Source organism: Coregonus lavaretus (genome assembly GCF_964263955.1).
Source record: "Coregonus lavaretus genome assembly, contig: HAP1_SCAFFOLD_2905, whole genome shotgun sequence".
Classification (NCBI taxonomy): Eukaryota; Metazoa; Chordata; class Actinopteri; order Salmoniformes; family Salmonidae; genus Coregonus; species Coregonus lavaretus.
The window spans coordinates 57,997-71,670 of NW_028157199.1; the positions used below are offsets into that span (position 1 = coordinate 57,997).

The 13,674-nt window shown below is 45.6% G+C and overlaps 1 protein-coding gene across 2 annotated transcripts; it reads left to right on the plus strand.

Annotated features, from left to right (window-relative positions):
- The first annotated feature begins 365 nt into the window (after positions 1–365).
- Positions 366–13,641, plus strand: LOC311125688 (uncharacterized protein). Of its 2 annotated transcripts, none has more exons than XM_084199722.1 (6): positions 366–683; positions 3,666–3,851; positions 4,530–4,791; positions 5,230–5,394; positions 12,596–12,702; positions 13,113–13,641. In XM_084199722.1, the coding sequence occupies exons 1-5, from the start codon at positions 647–649 to the stop codon at positions 12,690–12,692; spliced, it is 747 nt and encodes a 248-aa protein (XP_084055848.1). In that variant the 5' UTR covers positions 366–646; the 3' UTR covers positions 12,693–12,702; positions 13,113–13,641. The 2 variants fall into 2 exon arrangements, with proteins under 2 accessions (XP_084055848.1, XP_084055847.1); XM_084199721.1 differs by having other exon boundaries at positions 562–683; positions 4,527–4,791; positions 13,113–13,591.
- The last annotated feature ends 33 nt before the right edge of the window (positions 13,642–13,674 follow it).

The window sequence follows — 13,674 nt, forward strand, 5'->3', positions numbered from 1 at the left end:
TGTGTTTTGGGACCTTTGTGTCATAGCAGGGTGTGTGTGTGTGTGTGTGTGTGTGTGTGTGTGTGTGTGTGTGTGTGTGTGTGTGAAAAGATTATGCAGCTGTTGTTGAGTTTTTTACGGCTCTATTCACAGGGCTTGACCCTCAGCAAATATATGAAGAGAAAGGGACAAGGCCGGAGGTAGGAACATTAGCGAAAGTGGAACGTTTTTTTTTTTTTGTGTGTTAATGACATGTAGTGACTGGACAGAATACATAAATTGTTGTGTGTGTGTGTGTGTGTGTGTGTGTGTGAGTGTGTGTGTGTGTGTGTGTGTGTGTGTTGACTGTGCGGAACAAAGTGTGAGGATCTCACTCATTATTATTCCCAACAGAAGCCAAGTGTCAAAGAACATGACATGCATAAATACATCCCCTAAGTTTGGGCAGGTTAATCATTACATTACTGACTCACACACACACACACACACACACACACACACACACACACACACACACACACACACACACACACACTTTACTGAGGCGTTGTCTATAAAAGCTGCCACCCAACCCCTAAGGAGGAGAGGAAGCAGAGACAGAAGACTAGCCTGTCAGCGCAGAATACACAAACACACCAACACAACCACTCACACGCACTCCTAGGACATGAACACTATCATCCTCTCCTCTCTGCTGTGTTTGGGTAAGTAGTCTGGGCTTGTAATTACAATATGGTGATTAGCTGTTGTGTTGTGTTTAAGTTTGGACAGGAATGTACAGACGGGGTGAGCCGGGTCGGAGAGAAGCGTTGTGTTTAGAGGGAAGCAGAAAGATGGAGTGAGGAGAGCGAGAGAGAGAGAGAGAGAAAGAGATATGCAGATAGGAACAGAGAGAAGAGAGAAATATTTCACAACCTGTTAAGACTTGTCAGAAACCAGCTGTGTGATGAACTGTCTGCAAATCCTATTTAGGTCATGGTTGAAGAATGTTCAGCTCTTGTTTTTTTGCTCTTTGGGTCTGTTTGTCTGATGTCAAATGGAAGTATTGAGTGCTCTAATCTACTGTGTGGGCTATTGGGATGTAGTCTGGCACTGCTCTGTGTGCGACTGGTTTGGTCTGCTTGCAGCCTTGATTGCTACAGTGGGGGGAAAAAAGTATTTAGTCAGCCACCAACTGTGCAAGTTCTCCCACGAGAGGCCTGTAATTTTCCTCATAGGTACATGTCAACTATGACAGACAAAATGAGAATTTTTCTTCTCCAGAAAATCACATTGTAGGATTTTTAATGAATTTATTTGCAAATTATGGTGGAAAATAAGTATTTGGTCAATAACAAAAGTTTCTCAATACTTTGTTATATACCCTTTGTTGGCAATGACACAGGTCAAACGTTTTCTGTAAGTCTTCACAAGGTTTTCACACACTGTTGCTGGTATTTTGGCCCATTCCTCCATGCAGATCTCCTCTAGAGCAGTGATGTTTTGGGGCTGTCGCTGGGCAACATGGACTTTCAACTCCCTCCAAAGATTTTCTATGGGGTTGAGATCTGGAGACTGGCTAGGCCACTCCAGGACCTTGAAATGCTTCTTCCGAAGCCACTCCTTCGTTGCCCGGGCGGTGTGTTTGGGATCATTGTCATGCTGAAAGACCCAGCCACGTTTCATCTTCAATGCCCTTGCTGATGGAAGGAGGTTTTCACTCAAAATCTCACGATACATGGCCCCATTCATTCTTTCCTTTACACGGATCAGTCGCCCTGGTCCCTTTGCAGAAAAACAGCCCCAAAGCATGATGTTTCCACCCCCATGCTTCACAGTAGGTATGGTGTTCTTTGGATGCAACTCAGCATTCTTTGTCCTCCAAACACGACGAGTTGAGTTTTTACCAAAAAGTTATATTTTGGTTTCATCTGACCATATGACATTCTCCCAATCCTCTTCTGGATCATCCAAATGCACTCTAGCAAACTTCAGACGGGCCTGGACATGTACTAGCTTAAGCAGGGGGACACGTCTGGCACTGCAGGATTTGAGTCCCTGGCGGCGTAGTGTGTTACTGATGGTAGGCTTTGTTACTTTGGTCCCAGCTCTCTGCAGGTCATTCACTAGGTCCCCCCGTGTGGTTCTTGTGATCATTTTGACCCCACGGGGTGAGATCTTGCGTGGAGCCCCAGATCGAGGGAGATTATCAGTGGTCTTGTATGTCTTCCATTTCCTAATAATTGCTCCCACAGTTGATTTCTTCAAACCAAGCTGCTTACCTATTGCAGATTCAGTCTTCCCAGCCTGGTGCAGGTCTACAATTTGGTTTCTGGTGTCCTTTGACAGCTCTTTGGTCTTGGCCATAGTGGAGTTTGGAGTGTGACTGTTTGAGGTTGTGGACAGGTGTCTTTTATACTGATAACAAGTTCAAACAGGTGCCATTAATACAGGTAACGAGTGGAGGACAGAGGAGCCTCTTAAAGAAGAAGTTACAGGTCTGTGAGAGCCAGAAATCTTGCTTGTTTGTAGGTGACCAAATACCTATTTTCCACCATAATTTGCAAATAAATTCATTAAAAATCCTACAATGTGATTTTCTGGAAAAAAATTTCTCAATTTGTCTGTCATAGTTGACGTTTACCTATGATGAAAATTACAGGCCTCTCTCATCTTTTAAGTGGGAGAACTTGCACAATTGGTGACTGACTAAATCCTTTTTTCCCCACTGTATGTATGATTGGAGAATTCTGGTTGTAGTTTTTGGTACTCTGGTCTGTGCCTGATTGGTGTGGTCTAGTTGTAGTTTTCAGTTCTGGTCTGTGCCTGATTGGTGTGGTCTAGTTGTAGTTTTCAGTACTCTGGTCTCTGTCTGATTGGTGTGGTCCAGTTGTAGTTTTCAGTACTCTGGTCTGTGTCTGATTGGTGTGGTCTAGTTGTAGTTTTCAGTGCTCTGGTCTGTGTCTGATTGGTGTGGTCTAGTTGTAGTTTTCAGTACTCTGGTCTGTGCCTGATTGGTGTGGTCTAGTTGTAGTTTTCAGTACTCTGGTCTGTGCCTGATTGGTGTGGTCTAGTTGTAGTTTTCAGTGCTCTGGTCTGTGTCTGATTGGTGTGGTCTAGTTGTAGTTTTCAGTACTCTGGTCTGTGCCTGATTGGTGTGGTCTAGTTGTAGTTTTCAGTACTCTGGTCTCTGTCTGATTGGTGTGGTCCAGTTGTAGTTTTCAGTACTCTGGTCTGTGTCTGATTGGTGTGGTCTAGTTGTAGTTTTCAGTACTCTGGTCTGTGTCTGATTGGTGTGGTCTAGTTGTAGTTGTCAGTACTCTGGTCTGTGCCTGATTGGTGTGGTCTAGTTGTAGTTTTCAGTACTCTGGTCTGTGCCTGATTGGTGTGGTCTAGTTGTAGTTTTTCAGTACTCTGGTCTGTGTCTGATTGGTGTGGTCTAGTTGTAGCTTTCAGTACTCTGGTCTGTGTCTGATTGGTGTGGTCTAGTTGTAGTTTCCATTTTTTCTTTCTCTGTGTTGGACTAGTGTGTTCTGGTTGTAGTTTTCAGCGCTCTGTGTTGGACTGGTGTGGTCTGGTTGTAGTTTTCAGCGCTCTGTGTTGGACTGGTGTGGTCTGGTTGTAGTTTTCAGCGCTCTGTGTTGGACTGGGGTGTTGTAGTTGTAGTTTTCAGCGCTCTGTGTTTGACTGGTGTGGTCTGATTGTAGTTTTCAGCGCTCTAGGTGTCCTGGGATCCGCAGTGACATTCTCAGCGGGGCTGAGCCATGTGACGGGGGCGTCGGCCTCAGGGGAAGGGGAGGGGCTACAGAGCTCTCTGGGTGATGAGGATGAGGAGGAACTGGAGCTTGATGAAGATCTGTCGGGAGGAACACCTACAGACGGCTCACCCCAAGGTAGGACTGTCTGATAACCCCTCCCCCTTACCCCTTTCCCCTACCCATAGTAGTCCCTAGTACCCCCTAGCAGACAGCCCCTACCCCTAGTAGAGCCTGTCTCCCATCTGGCTCCATCTCTCCATCTGTCTCCGTCTGTTTCCATCCTTCTCCATCTGTTTCCCATCTGACTCCCATCTTCCTCCATCTCTCCATCTGACTCCCATCTTCCTCCATCTCTCCATCTGACTCCCATCTGACTCCCATCTGCCTCCATCTCTCCATCTGACTCCCATCTGACTCCCATCTGCCTCCATCTCTCCATCTGACTCCCATCTCTCTCCCATCTCTCTCCCATCTCTCCCCCATCTCTCTCCCATCTGTCTCCCCCTCTCTCCCATCTGTCTCCCCCTCTCCCCCATCTCTCTCCCATCTGGCTCCCATCTGGCTCCCATCTCTCTTCCATCTGTTTCCCATCTGTTTCCTATCTGTCTCCCCCTCTCTCCCATCTCTCTCCTATCTGTCTCCCCCTCTCTCCCATCTGTTTCCTATCTGTCTCCCAGCTGTAATAATCAGGATAATAACCCTGTGGTTTCCTATCTGTCTCCCAGCTGTAATAATCAGGATAATAACCCTGTGGTTTCCTATCTGTCTCCCAGCTGTAATAATCAGGATAATAACCCTGTGGTTTCCCAGCAGTGCTGCGTCACGGTAAGGAGCAACAAGAGAAGGGGAGGAGTCAGAAAGGAAAAGGGAATAAAGGAAAGAGGAAGAGGAAGAGGAAGAGTAAGAACACCACAGACTCCAACCCTGAACACACGTCGTCAGGACACATGTCATCAGGACACACACAACAGACGTCAGGGCGTGTCACAGAGGACCCTTGTAGCTCCTCCCACAAGGGCTACTGTATCCATGGACACTGCAAGTACATGGCAGACCTGAGAGAGCCAGTGTGTATGTGAGTACAACACGTGTGTGTGTGTGTGTGTGTGTGTGTGTGTGTGTGTGTGTGTGTGTGTGTGTGTGTGTGTGTGTGTGTGTGTGTGTGTGTGTGTGTGTGTGTGTGGAAGGAAGGCAGTTAGGCAGGCAGGCAGGCAGGAAGGAAGGAAGGAAGGAAGGAAGGAAGGAAGGAAGGAAGGAAGGAAGGAAGGAAGGAAGGAAGGAAGGAAGGAAGGAAGGAAGGAAGGACGGAAGGAAGGAAGGAAGGAAGGAAGGAAGGAAGGAAGGAAGGAAGGACGGAAGGAAGGAAGGAAGGAAGGAAGGAAGGAAGGAAGGAAGGAAGGAAGGAAGGAAGGAAGGAAGGAAGGAAGGAAGAATAGACTAATTGACTGACTGACTGTTTGGTTGACTATCTGACTGACTGATTCATTAATTGATTGACCGTTCTCCCCTGCAGGTGTAACAAAGGTTATGACGGCGAGCGCTGTGGGATCCTGCTCCTGCCTACGAGAAACAAGGAGGAGAGCAGCAGAGCTGAGGTGGTTCAGACTGTCCTGGTCGTCATAGCTGTGGTCCTCTCCAGCATCAGCTGCCTCGCCATACTGCTCATGGCCTGCACACAGTGAGTATCAACATTCACGTTTTTAATGTCACATGCCATATTAACAATGTGCAGGGATACTGGAGTGATGGAGGTAGATATGTACAGGGGTAAGGTGACTATATACAGGGTCAGTTCCAATACCATATTAACAATGTGCAGGGATACTGGAGTGATGGAGGTAGATATGTATAGGGGTAAGGTGACTATATACAGGGTCAGTTCAATACCATATTAACAATGTGCAGGGATACTGGAGTGATAGAGGTAGATATGTATAGGGGTAAGGTGACTATATACAGGTTCAGTTCCAGTACCATATTAACAATGTGCAGGGATACTGGAGTCATGGAGGTAGATATGTATAGGGGTCAGGTGACTATATACAGGGTCAGTTCCATACCATATTAACAATGTGCAGGGATACTGGAGTGATAGAGGTAGATATGTATAGGGGTAAGGTGACTATATACAGGGTCAGTTCAATACCATATTAACAATGTGCAGGGATACTGGAGTGATGGAGGTAGATATGTATAGGGGTCAGGTGACTATATACATGGTCAGTTCCAGTACCATATTAACAATGTGCAGGGATACTGGAGCGATAGAAGTCGGCATCAGGATATATGATAAACAGAGAAGCAGCAGTGTATATGATGATTGTATGTGTGTGTGTGTGTGTAGAGTCAGTATAAATGTATGTGCGTATTATGTGTGTGTGAGCAAATGATATAGTGAGTGTTTGTGTGTGTGTTGGAGTGTGAGTCTGCATAGAGACTTGAATAAAGACTTGAGAAAATTGAATAAAATACAAAGGTCATCTCAGATTGTCTGTGAAGCCATTTAGTTAGCTATTTATCAGTCTTATGGCTTGAGGATAGAAGCTGTTCAGGAGCCTGTTGCTGTCAGACTTGATGCTCCGGCACCGCTTGCCGTGCGGAAGTAGATAGAACAGTCTATGGCTTGGGTGGCTGGAGTCTTTAACGATTTTCCAGGCCTTCCTTTCATACCACCCTGATATAGAGGTCCTGGATGGCAGGGAGCTCTGATATAGAGGTCCTGGATGGCAGGGAGCTCTGATATAGAGGTCCTGGATGGCAGGGAGCTCTGATATAGAGGTCCTGGGTGGCAGAGAGCTCTGATATAGAGGTCCTGGATGGCAGGGAGCTCTGATATAGAGGTCCTGGATGGCAGGGAGCTCTGATATAGAGGTCCTGGATGGCAGGGAGCTCTGATATAGAGGTCCTGGTTGGCAGGGAGCTCTGATATAGAGGTCCTGGATGGCAGGGAGCTCTGATATAGAGGTCCTGGGTGGCAGAGAGCTCTGATATAGAGGTCCTGGATGGCAGGGAGCTCTGATATAGAGGTCCTGGATGGCAGGGAGCTCTGATATAGAGGTCCTGGATGGCAGGGAGCTCTGATATAGAGGTCCTGGATGGCAGGGAGCTCGGCCCCAGTGATGTACTGGGCTGTCCACACCACACTCTGTAGCGCCATGCGATCGAAAGCGGTGCTATTGCCATACCAAGCGGTGATGCAGCAAGTCAAGATGCTCTCAACGGTGCAGCTGTATACCTTTTTTGAGGATCTGAGGGCCCATGCCAAACCTTTTCAACCTCCTGAAGGGGAAGAGGCGCTGTCGCGTTTTCTTTACCACTGTGCGCGTGTGAGTGGACCATTTTAAAGTCTTTAGTGATTTGGACACTGAGGAACTTGAAGCTCTCAACCCGCTCCACTGCAGCCTCGTCGATGTGGACGGGGGCGTGCTCGTCCCCCCTGTTTCCTGTCGTCTACGATCAGCTCCTTGGTCTTAATGATGTCCCGGCACCACACTGCCAGGTCTCTGACCTCTGACCTCCTCCCTATAGGCTGTCTCATCGTCGCCGGTGATCAGGCCTACCACCGTCGTATCGTCAGCAAACTTGATGGTGGTGTTGGAAGTCGTGCGTGGTCACGCAGTCGTGGGTGAACAGGGAGTGCAGGAGGGGATTAAGCACGCACGACTGAGGGGGCCCTCCCCGTGTTGAGGGTCAGCGTGGCGGAGATGATGTTGCCTACCCTCACCACCTGGGGGGGCGGCCCGTCAGGAAGTCCAGGACCCAGTAGCAGAGGGTGGAGTTCAGTCCCGTGGTCCTAAGCTTGGTGACGAGCTTGGAGGGGACAATGGTGTTGGAACAGAATTCTCACATAGGTATTCCTCTTATCTAGGTGGGTGAGGGCAGTGTGGAGTGCAATTAAGATGTTGTTCATGTTTACAGGAGTGAGTGCCTACAGGGCGGTAGTCATTGTTACATGAAGCCTTAGAGTTCTTGGGGACAGGAATGATGGTGGTCATCTTAAAACATGTGGGGATTACAGACTGGGACAAGGAGAGGTTGAAAATTACTGTAAATATGTCTGCTCTTAGAACGCGCCCTCACGTCGGCCTCAGAGAGCGAGATCACCCAATCCTCTGAGTCGGTGGGGGCCCTCATGAACGGCACAGTGTTGATATTGTCAAACGCCTGCATAAAATGCATTGAGGTCTCTTCACAATCCCCAAGTCCCCCGTTGTGCTAGTAACCGAAAGGTCGCTGGTTCTAATCCCCGAGCCGACTAGGTGAAAAATCTGTCGATGTGCCCTTGAGCAAGGCACTTAACCCTAATTGCTCCTGTAAGTCGCTCTGGATAAGACCGTCTGCTAAATGACTAAAATGTAAATATGGCATATAGAAGCAAACCGGATGGACATCATGAAAATGATCGGAGAGGTTGAGGGTAGAGGAAGTTCAGGAGTAAAAACAAAACAGAATCATTGTAAAATTGACTGTGTCCATAAAATGTACAGTGGGGAGAACAAGTACTTGATACACTGCCGATTTTGCAGGTTTTCCTACTTACAAAGCATGTAGAGGTCTGTAATTGTTATCATAGGTACACTTCAACTGTGAGAGACGGAATCTAAAACAAAAATCCAGAAAATCACATTGTATGATTTTTAAGTAATTCATTTGCATTTTATTGCATGACATAGGTATTTAATACATCAGAAAAGCAGAACTTAATATTTGGTACAGAAACCTTTGTTTGCAATTACAGAGATCATACGTTTCCTGTAGGTCTTGACCAGGTTTGCACACACTGCAGCAGGGATTTTGGCCCACTCCTCCATACAGACCTTCTCCAGATCCTTCAGGTTTCAGGGCTGTCGCTGGTCAATACGGACTTTCAGCTCCCTCCAAAGATTTTCTATTGGGTTCAGGTCTGGAGACTGGCTAGGCCACTCCAGGACCTTGAAATGCTTCTTACGGAGCCACTCCTTAGTTGCGCTGGCTGTGTGTTTCGGGTCGTTGTCATGCTGGAAGACCCAGCCACGACCCATCTTCAATGCTCTTACTGAGGGTAGGAGGTTGTTGGCCAAGATCTTGCGATATATGGCCCCATCCATCCTCCCCTCAATACGGTGCAGTCGTCCTGTCCCCTTTGCAGAAAAGCATCCCCAAAGAATGATGTTTCCACCTCTATGCTTCACGGTTGGGATGGTGTTCTTGGGGTTGTACTCATCCTTCTTCTTCCTCCAAACATGGCGAGTGGAGTTTAGACCAAAAAGCTATATTTTTGTCTCATCAGACCACATGACCTTCTCCCATTCCTCCTCTGGATCATCCAGATGGTCATTGGCAAACTTCAGATGGGCCTGGACATGCGCTGGCATGAGCAGGGGGACCTTGCGTGCGCTGCAGGATTTTAATCCATGACGGCGTAGTGTGTTACTAATGGTTTTCTTTGAGACTGTGGTCCCAGCTCTCTTCAGGTCATTGACCAGGTCCTGCCGTGTAGTTCTGGGCTGATCCCTCACCTTCCTCATGATCATTGATGGCCCACGAGGTGAGATCTTGCATGGAGCCCCAGACCGAGGGTGAATGACCGTCATCTTGAACTTCTTCAATTTTCTAATAATTGCGCCAACAGTTGTCTTTGATTACATGACTTGTGCCTGACAATGCTCTCCCACTGGGCACAGACGTCAGTTCAACGTCTATTCCATGTTGGTTAAACATAATTTCATTGAAACGACATGGAAACAACGTTGATTCAATCAGTGGGCTGCTAATAGTTTATATTTAAAAATCCCCTTTTTTAATGTTATCGACGGTACTGTATAGAAATTCAATCAAACTTCATACATTTCAAACTTTTTTTACAAGATAATTTGTCACAGTGTGTTTATCAAAACCATTACCTAAATTAATCAATTTGTGTGTTGTATTTGCTGTTGATTGTTGCCGTGGCAAAACCTTCAGAAAGTATTCACACCCCTTGACTTTTTCCACATTTTGTTGTGTTACACCCTGAATTTAAAATGGACTAAATTGAGAGTTTGTGTTACTGGCCTGCACACAATATCCCATAATGCCAAAGTGGAATTACATTTTTAGAAATTTTTAGAAATGTATTACAAATTAAAAGCTGAAATGTCTTGAGTCAATAACCATTCAACCCCTATGTTATGGCAAGCCTAAATAAGTTCACGAGTAAAAATGTGCTTAACAAGTCACATAATAAGTTGCATGGATTTACTCTGTGTGCAATAATAGTGCTTAACATGATTTTTGAATGACTACCTCATCTCAGTACCCCACACATACAATTATCCCTCAGTCAAGCAGTGAATTTCAAACACAGATTTAACCACAAAGACCAGGGAGGTTTTCCAATGCCTCGCAAAGAAGGGCACCGATTGGTAGATGGGTAAAAAAAAAAAAAAAAAACTGACATTGAATATCCCTTTGAGCATAATGAAGTTATTAATTACACTTTGGATGGTGTATCAATACACCCAGTCACTACGAGGATACATGCATTCTTCCTAACACAGTTGCCGGAGAGGAATCAAACCGCTCAGGGATTTCACCATGAGGCCAATGGTAACTTTAAAACGGTTACAGAGTTTAATAATGGCTGTGATAGGAGAAAACTGAGGATGGATCAACAACATTGTAGTTACTCCACAATACTAACCTAATTGACAGAGTGAAAAGAAGGAAGCCTGTACAGAATAAAAACATTCCAAAACATGCATCCTGTTTGCAATAAGACACTAAAGTAAAACTGCAAAATATTTGGCAAAGAAATTAACTTTATTTCCTGAATACAAAGCGTTATGTTTGGGGCAAATCCAACACAACACATCACTGAGTACCACTCTTCATATTTTTAAGCATGGTGGTGGCTGCATCACGTTATCGATATGCTTGTCATCCGCAAGGACTAGGGGAGTTTTTAAGAATAAAAAGAAATGGAATGGAGCTAAGCACAGGCAAAATCCTAGAGGAAAACTCTGGTTCAGTCTGCTTTCCACCAGATACTGGGAGACAAATCCTCCTTTCAGCAGGACAATAACCTAAAACACAAGACCAAATACACACTGGAGTTCCTGAGTGGCCGAGTTACAGTCTTAAATAGGCTTTAAATTATATGGCAAGACTTGAACATGGCTGTTGAGAAATGAACAACCACCAACTTGACAGAGCTTGAATTTTTTATTTTTTTTTAAGAATGTGCAAATATTGTACAATCCAGGTGTGCAAAGCTCTTAGAGACTTACCCGGAAAGACTCACAGCTGTAATCGCCGCCAAAGGTGGTTCTAACCTCAGGTGTGTGGATACTCATGTAAATGTGATATTTCTGTATTTCATTTGAAAATACATTTGCAAAACATTTCTAAAAAAACATGTTTTCACTTTGGCATTATGGGTAATTGTGTGTAGATGGGTGAGAATATATCTATTTTTAATCGTTTTTTGAAATCAGGTTGTAACACAACAAAAATGTAGAGTAAGTCAAGGCGTATGAGTACTTTCTGAAGGCGCTGTATATCATCCACCATGTTGACTAATTAGTGTGACTATGCTGCTAAAGACATGAGCAATAGCAGAGCTATGTACAGTAGATACAGTATCTCTATCGAAGGCCCTGGGTAATATTGATTCCTTATCTGAATGGGTTTTCCATTAACTGGGTCATGCCGGAATATCGGACTTCCATCTGTCAGTCCCAGAAATGTGTAGGATTTATAATAGGTCTTACACACTGTAGATCCTGGTGGAATATATAGGATTTATAATAGGTCTTACACACTGTAGATCCTGGTGGAATATATAGGATCTATAATAGGTCTTTATTCACTGTAGATCCTGGTAGAATGTATAGGATCTATAATAGGTCTTACACACTGTAGATCCTGGTGGAATGTGTAGGATCTATAATAGGTCTTACACACTGTAGATCCTGGTGGAATATATAGGATCTATAATAGGTCTTTATTCACTGTAGATCCTGGTGGAATATATAGGATCTATAATAGGTCTTTATTCACTGTAGATCCTGGTGGAATGTATAGGATCTTTAATAGGTCTTACACACTGTAGATCCTGGTGGAATGTGTAGGATCTATAATAGGTCTTACACACTGTAGATCCTGGTGGAATATATAGGATCTATAATAGGTTTTACACACTGTAGATCCTGGTGGAATGTGTAGGATCTATAATAGGTCTTACACACTGTAGATTCTGGTGGAATATATAGGATCTATAATAGGTTTTACACACTGTAGATCCTGGTGGAATATGTATCAGATGGCCAAGTTGCTACTGCCTTTCTGAAGACATAAAAGTACTGTCGCACCAGGTCCAGATGTCTTGGCTGTTTTGGGTCAACACCAGGTCCAGATGTCTTGGCTGTTTTGGGTCAGCACCAGGTCCAGATGTCTTGGCTGTTTTGGGTCAACACCAGGTCCAGATGTCTTGGCTGTTTTGGGTCAGCACCAGGTCCAGATGTCTTAGCTGTTTTGGGTCAGCACCAGGTCCAGATGTCTTGGCTGTTTTGGGTCAACACCAGGTCCAGATGTCTTGGCTGTTTTGGGTCAGCACCAGGTCCAGATGTCTTGGCTGTTTTGGGTCAACACCAGGTCCAGATGTCTTGGCTGTTTTGGGTCAACACCAGGTCCAGATGTCTTGGCTGTTTTGGGTCAGCACCAGGTCCAGATGTCTTGGCTGTTCTGGGTCAGCACTAGGTCCAGATGTCTTGGCTGTTCTGGGTCAGTGGTATTGACGGTGATTCTTGAGTATGTTGCGTTGCAGTGTGGATTGTGAGTTCGGGCCCCAGACGGGACTGAATTTACACTCTGTCACAGATGCTAGGAGTTAACTAACATCCCTCTCTGTCTGCTATCAGTTACAGGACTCATAAGAACTTCCTGGCTGCTTACCTGGGCTCCGGCAGTGAGAAGCAACAGCTCCAGAAAACCACACCCTGTGACATCACAGTGTGACCATTAGCAGGTAAGATTACACCACGCTCCTTCACCTGCACACTAAGACTGCACAACCCCCCCCCCCCCCCCCCCCCCCCCCCCCCACCACCACCACACACACACACACACACACACACACTCTCTCTCAAACACTCTCGCACATATAAATCATAGCCTAAACTAAGCATTGTGGCCTTGCAGCATTCTCCCAATACCTGTCTGTCAATGACATGAATTACAGGCTCCAACCCTAAGGAATGCCTGCTTGCCTTGCTCTTGGCTGACCTCTGACCTCTTGTCTCTGACCTCTGAGCTCTGGTCTGGTCTGGTCTCTGACATCTGGCCTCTGACCTCTGGTCTGGTCTCTGGTCTTTTCCGTGTGTGATCTTTATTACTGGAAATTCAACAGCTGAACAATGACCCTTCTCTCACTTAAAGGTCTGGAACCATGAGAACCGGGACAACCAGAGGAGAACCGGTGCTGGCTCCTGCCCAGTGGAGTGATCTACCGAACACACTCTACAACGCCAGACAGTAGAATTTTCTGTAGAAGAACCAGCATAGAACCGCCTTGAAGAACCGCATAGAACCCCCCTGTTATTCTAAATTATTTGATCATATTATTTATTGATGACAGAGCTTTGTTTTGACCGTTGTTGTGTTAGATGTGATTGGACTGTGATGTTGAGCATCATGCTACCATTACGTTATTGTTTATTTATTACAATGCTGTTCCTTGGTCAGATCTACGGTACTGGACATAGATGGAATCTATCTGTTCACAAATAAAGCCCCTAATACTGTTAAGAAAAGTGTGTTTGTTCGTGTGTGTGTGTGTGTGTGTGTGTATCCTCAGCCTTGATTGTGTGTTTCCATTCCCTAGTCTGATCGTGTCCCATACCCCTGCCATGAGCTCATACAAACACAGCAGTCCTGTACCCAAACACAGACACACAGTGACGAGCAGAGAAAGAGAGAGAGAGAGAGAGAGAGAGAGAGA